This window comes from Hyla sarda, chromosome 6, assembly GCF_029499605.1.
Source record: "Hyla sarda isolate aHylSar1 chromosome 6, aHylSar1.hap1, whole genome shotgun sequence".
NCBI classification, from domain to species: Eukaryota; Metazoa; Chordata; class Amphibia; order Anura; family Hylidae; genus Hyla; species Hyla sarda.
The window spans coordinates 69,786,259-69,803,164 of record NC_079194.1 but is presented as its reverse complement, the minus strand read 5'-3'; the positions used below and the strand labels follow the sequence as shown (position 1 = coordinate 69,803,164).

General features: G+C 46.8%; 1 protein-coding gene across 2 annotated transcripts in view; it reads left to right on the top strand.

The window, feature by feature from the left end:
* IFT27 (intraflagellar transport 27) overlaps positions 1 to 16,906 on the top strand; it is an 81,776-nt gene that overhangs the window by 48,167 nt on the left and 16,703 nt on the right. The window contains exons 2-3 of one of the 2 annotated variants that reach the window (XM_056524085.1): positions 9,583 to 9,662; positions 16,042 to 16,101. In XM_056524085.1, the coding sequence (XP_056380060.1) occupies positions 9,583 to 9,662; positions 16,042 to 16,101 (140 nt within the window). The remainder of the gene's footprint in view (positions 1 to 9,582; positions 9,663 to 16,041; positions 16,102 to 16,906) is intronic. The other variant, XM_056524086.1, reaches the window with a different exon arrangement.

The window sequence follows — 16,906 nt, the reverse complement described above, 5'->3', positions numbered from 1 at the left end:
TGATGGAGGGAAGGGGGTATGCGGGGGGGGGGGGGGTTGTGATGGAGGGAACGGGGTATGTGCGGGGGGAGGGAGACGGAGGGGTTGGGCTAGCGCCGCAGCGCCGCATGTAACTAACTAATAGTTTATCTACGCAGGGTGCCTCCAGCTGTTTCAATACAGCAACTCCCAGCATGCCCTGAAATAGATGTCAGGGCAAGCTGGGAGTTGTAGTGGTGAAACAGCTGGAGGCACCCTGTGTAGAACTAAGGGCGGAAGTCCCCCCCCAGCAGGCATCAGTGACGTGGTGCCTGCTGGGGAAGTCTGCCTGGTATTGAGCACACTGCCAGGCAGACAAAAGGCATTTTTAATATAGTAAAAATAAAAATTAAAAGCAGGGAGGGGGTTAGGGATAGATTGGCAATAGGCAGGGACAGAAAAAAATAGGATGGTGGGAGCTACTCTTTAAAAAATACCAAATTCCAAAATGTTGCATTTATGGTCACTTCATATATAATAAAAAAAAAAAAGTGATCAAAAAGTCCCTGTCACGATGCCGGCTGGCAGGTAGTGGATCCTCTGTGCCAGAGAGGGATTGGCGTGGACCGTGCTAGTGGATCGGTTCTAAGTCACTACTGGTTTTCACCAGAGCCCGCCGCAAAGCGGGATGGTCTTGCTGCGGCGGTAGTGACCAGGTCGTATCCACTAGCAACGGCTCAACCTCTCTGACTGCTGAAGATAGGCGCGGTACAAGGGAGTAGACAGAAGCAAGGTCGGACGTAGCAGAAGGTCGGGGCAGGCAGCAAGGATCGTAGTCAGGGGCAACGGCAGGAGGTCTGGAACACAGGCTAGGAACACACAAGGAAACGCTTTCACTGGCACAATGGCAACAAGATCCGGCGAGGGAGTGCAGGGGGAGTGAGGTATAAATAAGGAGTGCACAGGTGAACATACTAATTGGAACCACTGCGCCAATCAGCGGCGCAGTGGCCCTTTAAATCGCAAAGACCCGGCGCGCGCGCGCCCTAGGGAGCGGGGCCGCGCGCGCCGGGACAGGACCGACGGAGAGCGAGTCAGGTACGGGAGCCGGGGTGCGCATCGCGAGCGGGCGCCACCCGCATCGCGAATCGCATCCCGGCTGGAGGCGGTATCCCAGCGCCCCGGGTCAGTGGATCTGACCGGAGCGCTGCAGTGAGGAGAGTGTAGCGAGCGCTCCGGGGAGGAGCGGGGACCCGGAGCGCTCGGCGTAACAGTACCCCCCCCCCCTTGGGTCTCCCCCTCTTCTTAGAGCCTGAGAACCTGAGGACCAGACTTTTGTCTAGAATATTGTCCTCAGGTTCCCAGGATCTCTCTTCTGGACCACAACCCTCCCAATCAACTAAAAAAAAGGTTTTCCCTCTGACCTTCTTGGATGCCAGAATCTCTTTGACGGAGAAGATGTCCGAGGAGCCGGAAACAGGAGTGGGGGAAACAAGTTTGGGAGAGAAACGGTTGATGATAAGTGGTTTAAGAAGAGAAACGTGAAAGGCATTAGGAATACGAAGAGAAGGAGGAAGAAGAAGTTTGTAAGAGACAGGATTAATCTGGCACAAAATTTTGAAAGGACCAAGATAGCGTGGTCCCAACTTGTAGCTAGGGACACGGAAGCGGACATATTTAGCGGAGAGCCATACCTTGTCTCCAGGAGAAAAAATGGGAGGAGCTCTTCTTTTCTTATCCGCAAACTTCTTCATGCGTGATGAAGCCTGTAAGAGAGAATTTTTGGTCTCTCTCCATAAAGTGGAAAGATCACGAGAAATTTCATCCACAGCGGGCAGACCAGAGGGCAAGGGGGTAGGGAGGGGGGGAAGAGGGTGACGGCCGTACACCACGAAAAATGGGGATTTGGAGGAAGATTCAGAGACTCTGAAGTTATACGAGAATTCGGCCCATGGTAGAAGATCTGCCCAATCATCCTGGCGGGAGGAAACAAAATGTCGTAAATAATCACCCAAGACCTGGTTAATTCTTTCTACTTGTCCATTGGATTGAGGATGATATGCAGAAGAAAAGTTTAATTTAATCTTGAGTTGTTTACAGAGAGCCCTCCAGAATTTTGACACGAATTGGACGCCTCTATCCGAGACGATCTGTGTGGGCAACCCGTGAAGACGAAAAATGTGTACAAAAAATTGTTTAGCCAACTGAGGCGCTGAAGGAAGACCAGGAAGAGGGATGAAATGTGCCATTTTGGAGAATCGATCAACGACCACCCAAATAACAGTGTTGCCACGGGATGGGGGTAAGTCAGTAATAAAATCCATACCAATCAGAGACCAAGGCTGTTCGGGGACAGGCAGAGGATGAAGAAAACCAGCGGGCTTCTGGCGAGGAGTCTTATCCCGGGCACAGACAGTGCAGGCTCGCACAAAGTCCACGACATCCGTCTCCAGAGTCGGCCACCAATAGAAGCGAGAGATGAGTTGCACAGATTTCTTGATGCCTGCATGACCTGCGAGATGGGAGGAGTGACCCCATTTGAGGATTCCGAGGCGTTGGCGTGGAGAGACGAAGGTCTTTCCTGGAGGAGTTTGCCTGATGGAGGCTGGAGAAGTGGAAATCAGGCAGTCAGGAGGAATGATGTGTTGCGGAGAGAGTTCAACTTCCGAAGCATCCGAGGAACGAGAGAGAGCATCGGCCCTAATGTTCTTATCGGCAGGCCGAAAGTGAATTTCAAAATTAAATCGGGCAAAGAACAGAGACCACCTGGCCTGGCGAGGATTCAGCCGTTGGGCAGACTGGAGGTAGGAGAGGTTCTTGTGATCGGTGTAAATAATAACTGGAAATCTTGATCCCTCCAGCAGATGCCTCCATTCCTCAAGTGCTAATTTAATGGCTAGAAGCTCTCGATCCCCGATGGAGTAGTTCCTCTCCGCCGGAGAGAAGGTCCTAGAAAAAAAACCACAAGTAACAGCATGCCCGGAAGAATTTTTTTGTAGAAGGACCGCTCCAGCTCCTACAGAGGAGGCATCAACCTCCAATAGGAAGGGTTTAGATGGGTCAGGTCTGGAGAGCACGGGAGCCGAAGAAAAGGCAGACTTGAGCCGTTTAAAGGCGTCTTCCGCTTGAGGAGGCCAAGACTTGGGATCGGCATTTTTTTTGGTTAAAGCCACGATAGGAGCCACAACGGTAGAAAAATGTGGAATAAATTGCCTGTAATAATTGGCGAACCCCAAAAAACGTTGGATAGCACGGAGTCCGGAGGGGCGTGGCCAATCTAAGACGGCAGAGAGTTTGTCTGGATCCATTTGTAGTCCCTGGCCAGAGACCAAGTATCCTAGGAAAGGAAGAGATTGGCATTCAAACAGACATTTCTCTATCTTGGCATAAAGTTGATTGTCACGAAGTCTCTGAAGAACCATACGGACATGCTGGCGGTGTTCTTCTAGATTGGCAGAAAAAATCAGGATATCGTCCAGATATACAACAACACAGGAGTATAAGAGATCACGAAAAATTTCATTAACAAAGTCTTGGAAGACGGCAGGGGCGTTGCACAGGCCAAAGGGCATGACCAGATACTCAAAGTGTCCATCTCTAGTGTTAAATGCCGTTTTCCATTCATCCCCCTCTCTGATGCGGATGAGATTATAAGCACCTCTTAAGTCCAGTTTGGTAAAGATGTGGGCACCTTGGAGGCGATCAAAGAGTTCAGAGATGAGGGGTAGGGGGTAGCGGTTCTTTACCGTGATTTTATTAAGACCGCGGTAGTCAATGCAAGGACGTAGAGAGCCATCTTTTTTGGACACAAAGAAAAATCCGGCTCCGGCAGGAGAGGAGGATTTACGGATAAAGCCCTTTTTTAAATTTTCCTGGATGTATTCAGACATGGCAAGAGTCTCTGGGGCGGACAGAGGATAAATTCTGCCCCGGGGTGGAGTAGTGCCCGGGAGGAGGTCAATAGGACAATCATAAGGCCTGTGAGGAGGTAGTCTCAGCTTGTTTTTTGCAAAAAACATCTGCAAAGTCCATATAGGCCTTAGGGAGACCGGTTACAGGAGGAACCACAGAGTCACGGCAAGGGGTACTGGGAACCGGTTTTAGGCAGTCCTTGAAACAAGAGGGCCCCCAACTCTTGATCTCCCCAGTGGACCAATCCAGGGTTGGGGAATGAAGTTGAAGCCAGGGTAGTCCAAGGAGAATTTCGGAAGTGCAATTGGGGAGGACCAAAAATTCAATCTTCTCGTGATGAGGTCCGATGCACATTAGAAGGGGCTCCGTGCGGAAACGTATGGTACAGTCCAATCTTTCATTGTTTACACAATTGATGTAGAGGGGTCTGGCGAGACTGGTCACCGGGATGTTGAACCTGTTGACGAGAGAGGCCAAAATAAAATTTCCTGCAGATCCGGAATCCAAGAAGGCCATAGTAGAGAAGGAGAAGGCAGAGGCAGATATCCGCACAGGCACAGTAAGACGTGGAGAAGCAGAGTAGACATCAAGGACTGTCTCACCTTTGTGCGGAGTCAGCGTACGTCTTTCCAGGCGGGGAGGACGGATAGGACAATCCTTCAGGAAGTGTTCGGTACTGGCACAGTACAGGCAGAGATTCTCCATGCGGCGTCGTGTCCTCTCTTGAGGTGTCAGGCGAGACCGGTCGACCTGCATAGCCTCCACGGCGGGAGGCACAGGAACGGATTGCAGGGGACCAGAGGAGAGAGGAGCCGGGGAGAAAAAACGCCTCGTGCGAACAAAGTCCATATCCTGGCGGAGCTCCTGACGCCTTTCGGAAAAACGCATGTCAATGCGAGTGGCTAGATGAATGAGTTCATGTAGGTTAGCAGGAATTTCTCGTGCGGCCAGAACATCTTTAATGTTGCTGGATAGGCCTTTTTTAAAGGTCGCGCAGAGGGCCTCATTATTCCAGGATAATTCTGAAGCAAGAGTACGGAATTGTACGGCGTACTCGCCAACGGAAGAATTACCCTGGACCAGGTTCAACAGGGCAGTCTCAGCAGAAGAGGCTCGGGCAGGTTCCTCAAAGACACTTCGAATTTCCGAGAAGGAGTGTATAGAGGCAGTGACGGGGTCATTGCGGTCCCAGAGCGGTGTGGCCCATGACAGAGCTTTTCCAGACAGAAGGCTGACTACGAAAGCCACCTTAGACCTTTCAGTAGGAAACTGGTCCGACATCATCTCCAAGTGCAGGGAACATTGGGAAAGAAAGCCACGGCAAAACTTAGAGTCCCCATCAAATTTATCCGGCAAGGATAGTCGTAGACCAGAAGCGGCCACTCGCTGCGGAGGAGGTGCAGGAGCTGGCGGAGGAGATGATTGCTGAAGCTGTGGTAGTAGCTGCTGTAGCATCACGGTCAGTTGAGACAGCTGTTGGCCTTGTTGCGCTATCTGTTGTGACTGCTGGGCGACCACCGTGGTGAGGTCAGCGACAACTGGCAGAGGAACTTCAGCGGGATCCATGGCCGGATCTACTGTCACGATGCCGGCTGGCAGGTAGTGGATCCTCTGTGCCAGAGAGGGATTGGCGTGGACCGTGCTAGTGGATCGGTTCTAAGTCACTACTGGTTTTCACCAGAGCCCGCCGCAAAGCGGGATGGTCTTGCTGCGGCGGTAGTGACCAGGTCGTATCCACTAGCAACGGCTCAACCTCTCTGACTGCTGAAGATAGGCGCGGTACAAGGGAGTAGACAGAAGCAAGGTCGGACGTAGCAGAAGGTCGGGGCAGGCAGCAAGGATCGTAGTCAGGGGCAACGGCAGGAGGTCTGGAACACAGGCTAGGAACACACAAGGAAACGCTTTCACTGGCACAATGGCAACAAGATCCGGCGAGGGAGTGCAGGGGGAGTGAGGTATAAATAAGGAGTGCACAGGTGAACATACTAATTGGAACCACTGCGCCAATCAGCGGCGCAGTGGCCCTTTAAATCGCAAAGACCCGGCGCGCGCGCGCCCTAGGGAGCGGGGCCGCGCGCGCCGGGACAGGACCGACGGAGAGCGAGTCAGGTACGGGAGCCGGGGTGCGCATCGCGAGCGGGCGCCACCCGCATCGCGAATCGCATCCCGGCTGGAGGCGGTATCGCAGCGCCCCGGGTCAGTGGATCTGACCGGAGCGCTGCAGTGAGGAGAGTGTAGCGAGCGCTTCGGGGAGGAGCGGGGACCCGGAGCGCTCGGCGTAACAGTCCCATTACAACAACAATGGTACCTATAAAAGCTACAGACCACAGTGCAAAAAAATGAGCCCTCACACATCCCCGTATGCGGAAAAATAAAGTAAAAAAAAGTTATAGGGGTCAGAAGATGACAATTTTAAATGGGTGCATGTAGTTATCAGTTTTTTTAAGTAGTAAAATAAAACCTACATAAATTAGGTATCCTTGTACCTGTATAGACCTACAGAATAAAGATAAGGTGTCATTGTTACCAGAAAGTGCACTGTGTAGAAACAGAAGCTCTAAAAATTTGCAAAATGGTGTTTTGTTTTATTTCACCCCACAAATAAGTTTTTTTTGTTTCGCTGCAGATTATGTTATGAAATAAGGGATGTCATTACAAAATACAATTGATGACACAAAAAACAAGCCCTTATATGGGTCTGTAAGTGCAAAATTGAAAGCGTTAGCGGAGGAGGAAAAAAAAGTGCAAAAAAGGAAGGTCCTTAAGGTGAAAATGGGTCCTTAAGGGGTTAAGTAGTACAATAATAGTAATAAAAGTGTGAAAAGATTTATATCATTTTAATTCTATTGATCCACAGAATAAAGATAACATGTCAGTTTTACCATAAAGTGCACTGCATAAAAACAAAAAACTAAAAGTAGCAAAATTGCAGGTTTCTTATCAATTTCCCACCATAAATAATTTGGTTGTGCGGTAGATGTTATGGTAAAAAAAGGTGTCATTACATAGTACAATTGGTTGCTCCAAAAACAAACTCTCATATGGGTCTGTAGCTGAAAAAATAAAAACAGTTATGACTCTTAGAAGGCGAGGAGGAAAAAACAAAAATACAAAAAATGAAAAGTTCCCTGTGTCCTTAAGGCCAAAATGGGCTGTGTCTTTAAAGGGGTACTCCGGTGCTTAGACATCTTATCCCCTATCCAAAGGATAGGGGATAAGATGCCTGATCGTGGGAGTCCCGCCGCTGGGGACCCCCGTGATCTTGCACACGGCACCCTGTTTGTAATCAGTCCCCGGGTCTGATTACCGGCGACCACAGGGCCAGCGGCGTGTCACGTCACGCTCCGCCCCTCTATGCAAGCCTACGGGAGGGGGCATGACAGCCATCACGCCCCCTCCCGTAGGCTTGCATTGAGGGGCGGAGCGTGACGTCACACGGGGGCGGAGGCGTGACATCACACGCCGTCGGCCCTGTGGTCGCCGGTAATCAGACCCGGAGCGAACACGCTCCGGGGACTGATTACAAACAGGGTGCCGTGTGCAAGATCACGGGGGTCCCCAGTGGTGGGACTCCCGCGATCAGGCATCTTATCCCCTATCCTTTGGATAGGGGATAAGATGTCTAAGCACCAGAGTACCCCTTTAAGGGGTTAAAGTAAAGTATATAATAAGTAAAAAAAAAATTATAATAATATATATGTGCCACACCTTTATAAAAATCTAAATTGCCCCCTTTTCCCATATTTTACAGATAAAAAAACTCTCTGAACTATTAAAATATAACATTATTGATCCTGTACAGTGAATGGGACAAAAGAAAAAGTTTGGTTTTTAGTCGCGATATATCAGTAAAAGAAAATAAAAATAAATAAGTAAAACAATAATACAAAAACTATGAACAAATGTAGACAAAATTGTTGGTACCCTTCCGTAAAAAAAACAGAAAAAAACACAATGCTTCCTGAAATAACATGAAACCAAGAAAATGACCCTGTCCTGGACAAAAATTATGGTCCCTGAACCTAATATTTTGTTGCACAAACCTTTTGAGGCAATCACTGCAGTCAAGGAATTTCTGTAACTCCCTTTGAGACTTCTGCACTAGTCTCCAGGTATCTTCATAAGATACTGCTCCAGATGTCCTAGGTGTGAAGGTGTCTTCACCAGACATCAGTTATCTAGGCCCACTCCTCACAAGATCCTGCTCCAGCTGTCTCAGGTGTAGAGGTGTCTTCTATAGGCTGCCGGTATCTTGGCCCACTCCTCATAAGATCCTGCTCCAGCTATCTCAGGTGTGAAGGTGTCTTCTCCAGACTGCAGGTATCTTGTACTCCCCATAAGATACTGCTTCAGCTGTCTCAGGTGTGACGTTGTCTTCTCCAGAATGCCGGTATCTTGGCCCACTCCTCATAAGATCCTGTTCCAGCTGTCTCAGGTGTGAAGGTGTCTTCTCCATACATCAGGTATCATGGCCCACTCCTCATAAGATCCTGCTCCAGCTGTCTCAGGTGTGAAGGTGTCTTCTCCAGACTTCCGGTATCTTGGCCCACTCCTAATAAGATGCTGCTCCAGCTGTCTCAGGTGTGAAGGTGTCTTTCCAGACTGTAGGTATCTTGGCCCACTCCTCATAAGATCCTGCTCCAGCTGTCTCAGGTTTGAAGGTGTCTTCGCCAGACTGCAGGTATCTTGGCCCACTCATAAGATCCTGCTCCAGCTGTCTCAGGTGTGAAGGTGTCTTCTCCATACAGCAGGTATCTTGGCCCACTCCTCATAAGATCCTGCTCCAGCTGTCTCAGGTGTGAAGGTGTCTTCTCCAGACTGCAGGTATCTTTGCCCACTCCTCATAAGATCCTGCTCCAGCTGTCTCAGGTATGAAGGTGTCTTCGCCAGACTGCAGGTATCTTGGCCCACTGTTTAATAGCTACTGATGCTTCTGTCTCAGGTGTGAAGGTGTCTTCTTCAGACTGCAGGTTTTAACTCCTTCCACAGATGTTCAATAGAATTCAAATCAGGCCTCATAGAAGCCACTTCAGAATAGTTCAGTTTTGCTGTGTGTTTTGAGCCATTACCCTGTTGGAGGACCGATGACCTGGAGGAGGCTGGGTTATATTTTGGGGCCACTTTGCTGCATCTGGAACAGAGTGTCTTGAATTTGTACAGGTACAATAAGATCTTAAGACTATCAAGGCATTCTGGAGCGAAATGTGCTGCCCAGTGTCAGAAAGTCTGGACTATTTTAAGCATACTCATTTTCTTAAAAAAAAAAAATTTGATTGGTAAAATAAAATAAAATAGATATTGTTGTAATTGTATTGACCACAGAATAAAGGGAAAAACCATGCAAAAGTTGCAAAATTTTGTTAAAAAAAATTATATTGTGCCGTAAACTTTACGGTTAAACAAAAGGTTTCATTGCAAAGTGCAATTAGTCCTGCAAAAAAAAAGCCCTCTTATGGCTCTGTGGATGGAAAAATAAAAGCGTTATGTCACTTAAAAGGCGAGGAGGGAAAAAACAAAACGTAAAAATGAAAACTGGCCCAGTCATAAGGCCAAAACAGGCTGCGTCATTAAAAGGCGGGAAGGAAAAAACGAAAAACACAAAACTGAAACTTGGCTGTGTCCACAAGGGGTTAATGTCTCCTCACTGAATCTCTTGATAATTTTGTCTTTACTAAAATACAGTATGACTGTATTATGTTTTCTCTTCTACAGGTGACGCCACTGTTGGGAAGAGTACATTAATCCAACTGTTCCGCAGTGATGGAAGCCACTTCCCAAAGAACTATACTATGGTATGATAATAATGACCCCTTACCAAAGTCTTTGTATACCTTCATAGGCTATGTTCATACGGCGGAATTTCCACACGGAATTCCGCTGAATAATTCCACCAGAAATTCTGCCGAAATTTACTGCACATTATGTTCAATGGGGTTCTGATGTCCCATTCACACAGTGGAATTTCTACAGCAGTAATTCCGTTGCGCAAATTCCACATTCCATAAAAATAGAAGACATGTCTTTAATTTTGCGAAATTCTGTGACAGAATCCCCTTGAAGTCAATGGGCTTTAAATGTCAGCAGAATTCTGTGTTTTGAGTGCAGAGAAATTCCTCCTAAAATCTGTCCAAATTCCACAAAACTAAAAAAAATCAGCAGTTTGCTTTGCTGTGGAAAACTTGAGTGAAATAGCAGAAATTCCACTGTGAGAACATAGCCTTAGGTTCCTGAATTGAAATATGATATTATTGTCAATATGATCCACACCTAATTTTGCCTTCCGTACTTCGATACAAAACCTAAGGCTATGTTCATATGTCCGGCATGTCCGCACGGAAAATCTCTGCAGACATTCCGCAGACTGTGGGCGCCGGTGCATTGCCATAGAATGAGATTTGCCATAGAATGAGATGGTCCGCCTCCATCACATCCTATTGGCTCACTCTTGTCACGTGACATATTTAAACGTCACGCATCGATGCGCACAGTAGTGTCAGTTTGGTTATCACAGGGAGAGGATCTCCTCTCCCTGTGATAGCTGAAGCTGCACGGAGCTCTCATGGCCTCTGTGGCCCGACAGAAGTTCACACATTTACGCAGCTCATACGGCTGCCTCATATACACTTACTCTATTATTACATGTACTGTTGATCCACAGCGCTATCAGGATCCCTATGCCCGATGGCGCTGTCATCAGTGTGCGTCCCCGCGAGCGCCCCACGCCCGCAGCTCTACTCCCCGTCCCCCGCAGCTGTACTCCCCGTCCCCCGCATCTCTACTCCCCGTCCCCCGCCCCCCGCAGCTCTACTCCCCGTCCCCTGTGAACGCTCAGGGAGCGATCCACAGCGTTATGGGGATTCCTACGCCCGATGGCGCTGTCATCAGTGTGCGTCCCCGCGAGCGCCCCACGCCCGCAGCTGTACTCCCCGTCCCCCGCAGCTCTACTCCCCGTCCCGTTAACGCTCAGGGAGCGGGGAACAGAAAGTAGAGCATCGGGCGCAGGTAAAGTAGTACTGCGCATGCGCAGCACTACGCGAATAACTTTACCTGCGCCCGATGCTCTACTTTCTGTTCCCCGCTCCCTCAGCGTTAACGGGACGGGGAGTAGAGCTGCGGGGGGCGGAGGACGGGGAGTAGAGCTGCGGGGGACGGGGAGTAGAGCTGCGGGCGTGGGGCGCTCGCGGGGACGCACACTGATGACAGCGCCATCGGGCATCGGGATCCCGATAGCGCTGTGGATCAACAGTAAATAAGCCAGCCGTATGAGCTGCGTACATGTGTGAACTTCTGTCGGGCCACAGAGGCCATGAGAGCTCTGTGCAGCTTCAGCTATCACAGGGAGAGGAGATCCTCTCCCTGTGATAGCCAAACTGAGACTACTGTGCGCATCGATGCGTGACGTTTAAATATGTCACGTGACAACAGAGAGCCAATAGGATGTGATGGAGGCGGACCATCTCATTCTATGGCAAATCTCATTCCACGGCAATGCAGGTGCATGTCTCATAGAAGGCAATGCATTCGACAAATGCCCATATTATTATTATTAATATATTTTATTTTTACATAAATATTATATATTTTATTTAATTATTATATTTTATATAAATAATTATATATATACAGTATTGTTATATTGAATACCTTAATAGTGAAACAGCCTATGGTGCACACACACAAATAATTATTACAGTTATAAAATGTATTGACATTCTCTTTTTTTTGTGCCAATTACTGATAAAAAAATTATGTATTTTTTTATTTATTTGGTATTTAAATTTATTAACCTGTTAAGGACGAAGGGCGTTCAGGTAGGCTCTTGCATCCTGATACTTAAGGACCAAGTAATAAGAAAGAGGCCCAGCACTCACCAATGCTGCAACTACGCCACTCCCCAGTTCATTGATTTAAAGCGCCCGCATTATTTGCATTATCGGCAAGGTAATTGCCGATACCGATGACAAAATCGTGAATATCGTCTGAATATCTGCCAAACCAATAATTGGTCGATCCCTATTTTTAACCACATCATGTATTGGGTAAAAAATAATAAAAAGCAATAATAAATTCAAATTTAAAAAAATGGTGCCTATAAAAACTACAGATCACGACGCAACAAATAAGCCCTCATATAGCCCCGTATAGAAAATAATAAAGTATAGGAGCAGAAATATTTTTTTTATGCATAGCAATTAAAAAAAATAAAAAGTTAGCATTTTTTTAAATAGTACAGTAATAGAAAAACTATATAAATTGGGTATCATTTTAATCGCATTGACCTACAGAATAAAGATAATGTATAATTTAGTACCATAAAGTGCACTGCATAAAAACCAAACCCCCCAAATTTGCATAATTGCAGTTTTCTTATAAATTTCTGCTTGCAAATAATAATTTTTCGATTGCGCTGTACATATGATGGTAAAATGAAAGATATCTTTACAAAGCACAATTGTTTGCACAAAAAACAAGCCCTTATATGGGTCTATAGGTGAAATAATAAAAGAGTTATGGATTTTACAAGGAGAGGAGGAAAAACAAAAATGCAAAAATGAAAATTGTCCCGGTCCTTATGGCCAAAGTAGGATTGGTCCTTAACTCCTTAAGGACGTAGGGCGTACCTGTATGCCCTACGCCTGGTCCCAGTGTTTAAAACGGGGTCACGCCGTGACCCTGTATCACACCGGGTCGGTCCCGGCTGCTAATCATAGCCGGGACCCTGGGCTAACAGCGCGCGGCATCGATCGTTGTGCCACACGCTGTTAACCCTTCAGACGCGGCGATCAAAGTTGACCAAAGTTAAACGCTTCCCGGCAGCTCAGTCGGGCTGATCGGGACATCGCGATAAAATCGCTATGTTCCGATCAGCTGGGACTAAGGCGGAGGTCTCCTTACCTGTCTCCGCGGCGTCCGATCGTTGATTGATTGCTCCAAGCCTGAGCTACAGGCTTGAGCAATCAAGCCCCTATCTGACTGATCCATGCAAAGCTATGGCTTTGCAGGGATCAGCATAGGAGATCAGTGTGTGCAGTGCTATAGCTCCCTATGGGAGCTATAGCACTGCTAAAAAAAAAAAAAGTGAAAAAAAAAAGTGAACAAAGGTCATTTAGCCCCTTCCCTAATAAAAGTTTGAATCACCCCCCTTGTCCCATAAAAAAAAAACTGTAAATAAAAATAATCCTCGGGAGGCTTCCTGTCTGCTCCGATAGGTTCCCCCCCTACCCGTTGCAAGAGTCCTCCAATCCTCTTCCTTACGGACCCTGCCAGATATATTGGGGGATAATATACAAACCCCTTCACATATGTTCCAGTACCTGCAACTGAAACACTTCTATGACACATGGCGGATCGCGGGCGGCCTGCGTAGAGACGTGACCCCCTTTGAAAACTTATGTCTGTCCTCCGCTAGGCCAACGCATGTGATATCATTGTTATACAGCATGATAGGTAGCCGTAACGCCCAAGCCTTACTGCCCTTTCAGCGTGGTTGGGTTGGGGAACTCGCCCACACCCCCAGCACCAAGGAGTGGGAGATCTCCTTCTTACTCATAAAGCCTCCAGAGCAGTAGCCCTCCAGGAGACAAATTATAAATTGATCTCTCGATGGTATAGGGTTCCGACCCTGCTCCACCGATTCTACCCCACAACCCCTGGAGATGTGGCCGGGAAAGAGGGACCCTTATTCATATATGGCTATCCTGCCCCCTGCTGGCGCCCTATTGGTCATCGGTCAGAACTCTGATAGCGGACATCACAGGCACACACCTGCCTGATTCTGCGCAGGCCCTCCTACTCTCCATGTTGCCAGGCTCACCTGAGACTTTGAAAAAAGGACTCATTGGTGTTCTCTTAGCGGCTGCTAGGCGAGTAATCCCTAGGCACTGGAAATCTTCTTCTCCTCCCTCGGTCACTGACTGGCTACGTGAAATCTTATACATACAGGGTCTTGAAGAATGCCCTGCTGATTTGAACGCTTCCTCGGAGCAATACACTTTACGCTGGCGTCACTGGATGGATTTTGTAGCCTCCCCCCAATTTCTGCAGTATGGCCTTCCCTCTACTGCCTTTTCCTCGAGCTAGCATGCCTCCCTGCCAAGCATTATGCGCCCGCTCTTGCTGGTGATTCCTTACCCCCCCCCCCTTGCTTTCTACTCCCCCTTTATTACCCTCCCTCTCTTAAAGTTCCTCCTTTACTGACTCCCATTGTTGTTGGTTGGATTGGCTCCCTTAGGGACCATGCTTGCCATTCTGTGGTTTTACCATGTTTTTTTCTTTTTGCATACACGTGTATTGTTCATTGCACTGATATGTGTTTTGTAAAGCTTGTTGTTTGATAAACTTTTGGTTTTTAATAAAAAAAAAAAAAAAAAAAACATGTGGTATCGCCGCATGCGAAAATGGAAAAATTCCAAAGTCCAAAATTGTGTATTTTTGGTCACTTTTTATATCATGAAAAAATTCATAAAAAGCGATCAAATAGTCCGATCAATACAAAAATGGTACCGATAAAAACTTCAGAACACGGCGCAAAAAATTTGTCCTCATACCGGCCCGTACGTGGAAAAATAAAAAAGTTATAGGGGTTAGAAGATGCAAATTTTTAACATATAAATTTTCCTGCATGTAGTTATGATTTTTTTCCGAAGTACGACAATATCCAACCTATGTAAGTAGGGTATCATTTTAACGGTATGGACCTACAGAATAATGATAAGGTGTTATTTTTACCGAAAAATGCACTGCGTAGAAACATAAGTCCCCTAAATTTTCAAAATGAAATTTTTTCTTCAATTTTGTCACACAATGATTTTTTGTTCCGTTTCGCTGTGGATTTTTGGGTAAAATGACTAATGCCACTGCAAAGTAGAATTGGTGGCGCAAAAAATAAGCCATCATATGGAATTTTATGTGCAAAATTTAAAGCGTTAGTTTTAGAAGGTGATGAGGAAAAAATGAAAATGCAAAAACGGAAAAACCCTGCGTCCTTAAGGGGTTAAGGGGTTAAAAAAGGCTGAAAAAAATGGGCATTTTGTTATTTTAATGAAATTAATTTTTGTTTTAAATTAGTGATACAAAATACCAGCTGTAAACTTTATGTGAACATGGCCTTATAGAAAGTAGACCAGTGGGAATCACAGCAATGCATTTATCCTGCCTGATTTCTTTTAACATCGTCTTATACTATTCCTTAAAAAAAACTAAAACTAAAAAGTACATGAAGGCCAAACAATAGAATTTCATATTTTCCGATTATAATTTTGCCAAATGTATCTGTCACCTCCAGACACTGGTTGGAGGTACAGACACCAACAGTCAGGGCAGTGTTTTCCAACCAGAGTGCCTCCAGCCGTTACAAAACTACAACTCCCAGACAGCCAACAGCTGGAGGCACCCCTGGTTTGCAAACACGAGTTTGGGCATAAAAAGATGAAAGACTGTGGGGGAGATTTATCAAAACCTGTGCAGAGGAAAAGTGCGGCAGTTGCCCATAGCAACATTGCATTTTCAAAGAGGTCTGTGGAAAATGAAAGAAGCGATCTGATTGGTTGCTATTAGCAACTGCATCATTCTTCCTCAACACAAGTTTTGATAAATCTCCCCCTGTACCTTTTGTTAATTTTACCCACAGCTTGTAAACTTATATTGCTGTTATTTTACAACTCTGCAGAACAGTTGAAGAGGCCGGCCTAGTCACAGCGGCATGCCTCCTCCCTGACCGGACCTTCACGATCGCACAGGGCCTTATGCTAGAAGCGTTAAGAAGGCGGCATTACAAAATAATAGCGATATAGGTTTACAAGCTGCAGACAAAGTTAATAAAGGTTCAGTTTTATTTTCTTATGTCTTAACTGTTGGGATCTGCACCTCTGACTCTCATATGGAGGTGACAGATGCACTTTAAAGGTAGGGTCACACATCGTAGTCACTAGATGGAGCTCCCTACTATGGCAGGGTAGCATTGTGTTTGCTCATAGTAGATCTGCAGCAGGAAGTCCACTTCTACGAGCAGACACACAGGGCTACCCGGCTGCAGCAGGGAGCTCGCTCTAGTGACTGGCATCAGCACATACACAGTGTAAAATACTCTGTGGATACACTACGTGTGACCCTACCCTAAGAGCGCTGTGTTGACAGACTGCCCAGGCTGACGAGTATTTCCTTCTTCAACAGACAACCGTCATGGATGTTATAACGAAAACTGTGCAGATTCCAGATACAGGTGACAGTGTGGTGAGCACATATATACTTACTTACATCTGTGTCAGCTCCTCCTTAGTATGGGTATTTTCAGTAGTTGAAGGGCCATTTACATTTACTGTTACATGAATGACGAGTGGTTGTTATCAGGTTAAATGGATCATACGGATAGGAAGAACATAGCTTCTTTGTTTCATCAGGTCAGATCTGGTATAACTTCCAGAGGATGGCTGGTCTCCACAGCGCTGACCAAGGACGGACACATCAGGTGAGTAAAAAGGCATTTTATTGGGAAAATGCAACGTGTTTCACCGCGGAGCACGGTGAAACGTGTTGCATTATCCCAATAAAATCCCTTTATACTCACCTGACGTGTCCGTCCTTGGTCAGCGCCGTGGAGACCAGCCATCCTCTGGAAGTCGATCCCCGTTTGCTGTCTACTTGGTTGGGAGGCTGCAGACCGGACCATATTACTCACTCACGCTGACCATTGTTGTGTGTGAGCTCACACAACCACCTGGGGTAAGAGACTTATTAAAAGCAACCTTTTTGCCACGTTCATCCGGGCTGTTTTACGCTATGGAGCGCTCTCTCTTGTTTTTATATCATTCACAACAATGGAACTGAGCTGCTACTACACGACAGAAACCACTGACAAATATTGCACTGTTTCTGAAAGAAAGGAGCCATGATTCTGTATGGTTTTTCTACCCTATGAAAGAGTTAAAAACTTATACAAAGTAACCTCTGTTTCTGATGGGTTTGTACGGCAACCGCTCAGACTTTGTTAGGCCAGGCATGTAAGTAACAGAGCTGAGACATGGCTCCTGAGAGCTAT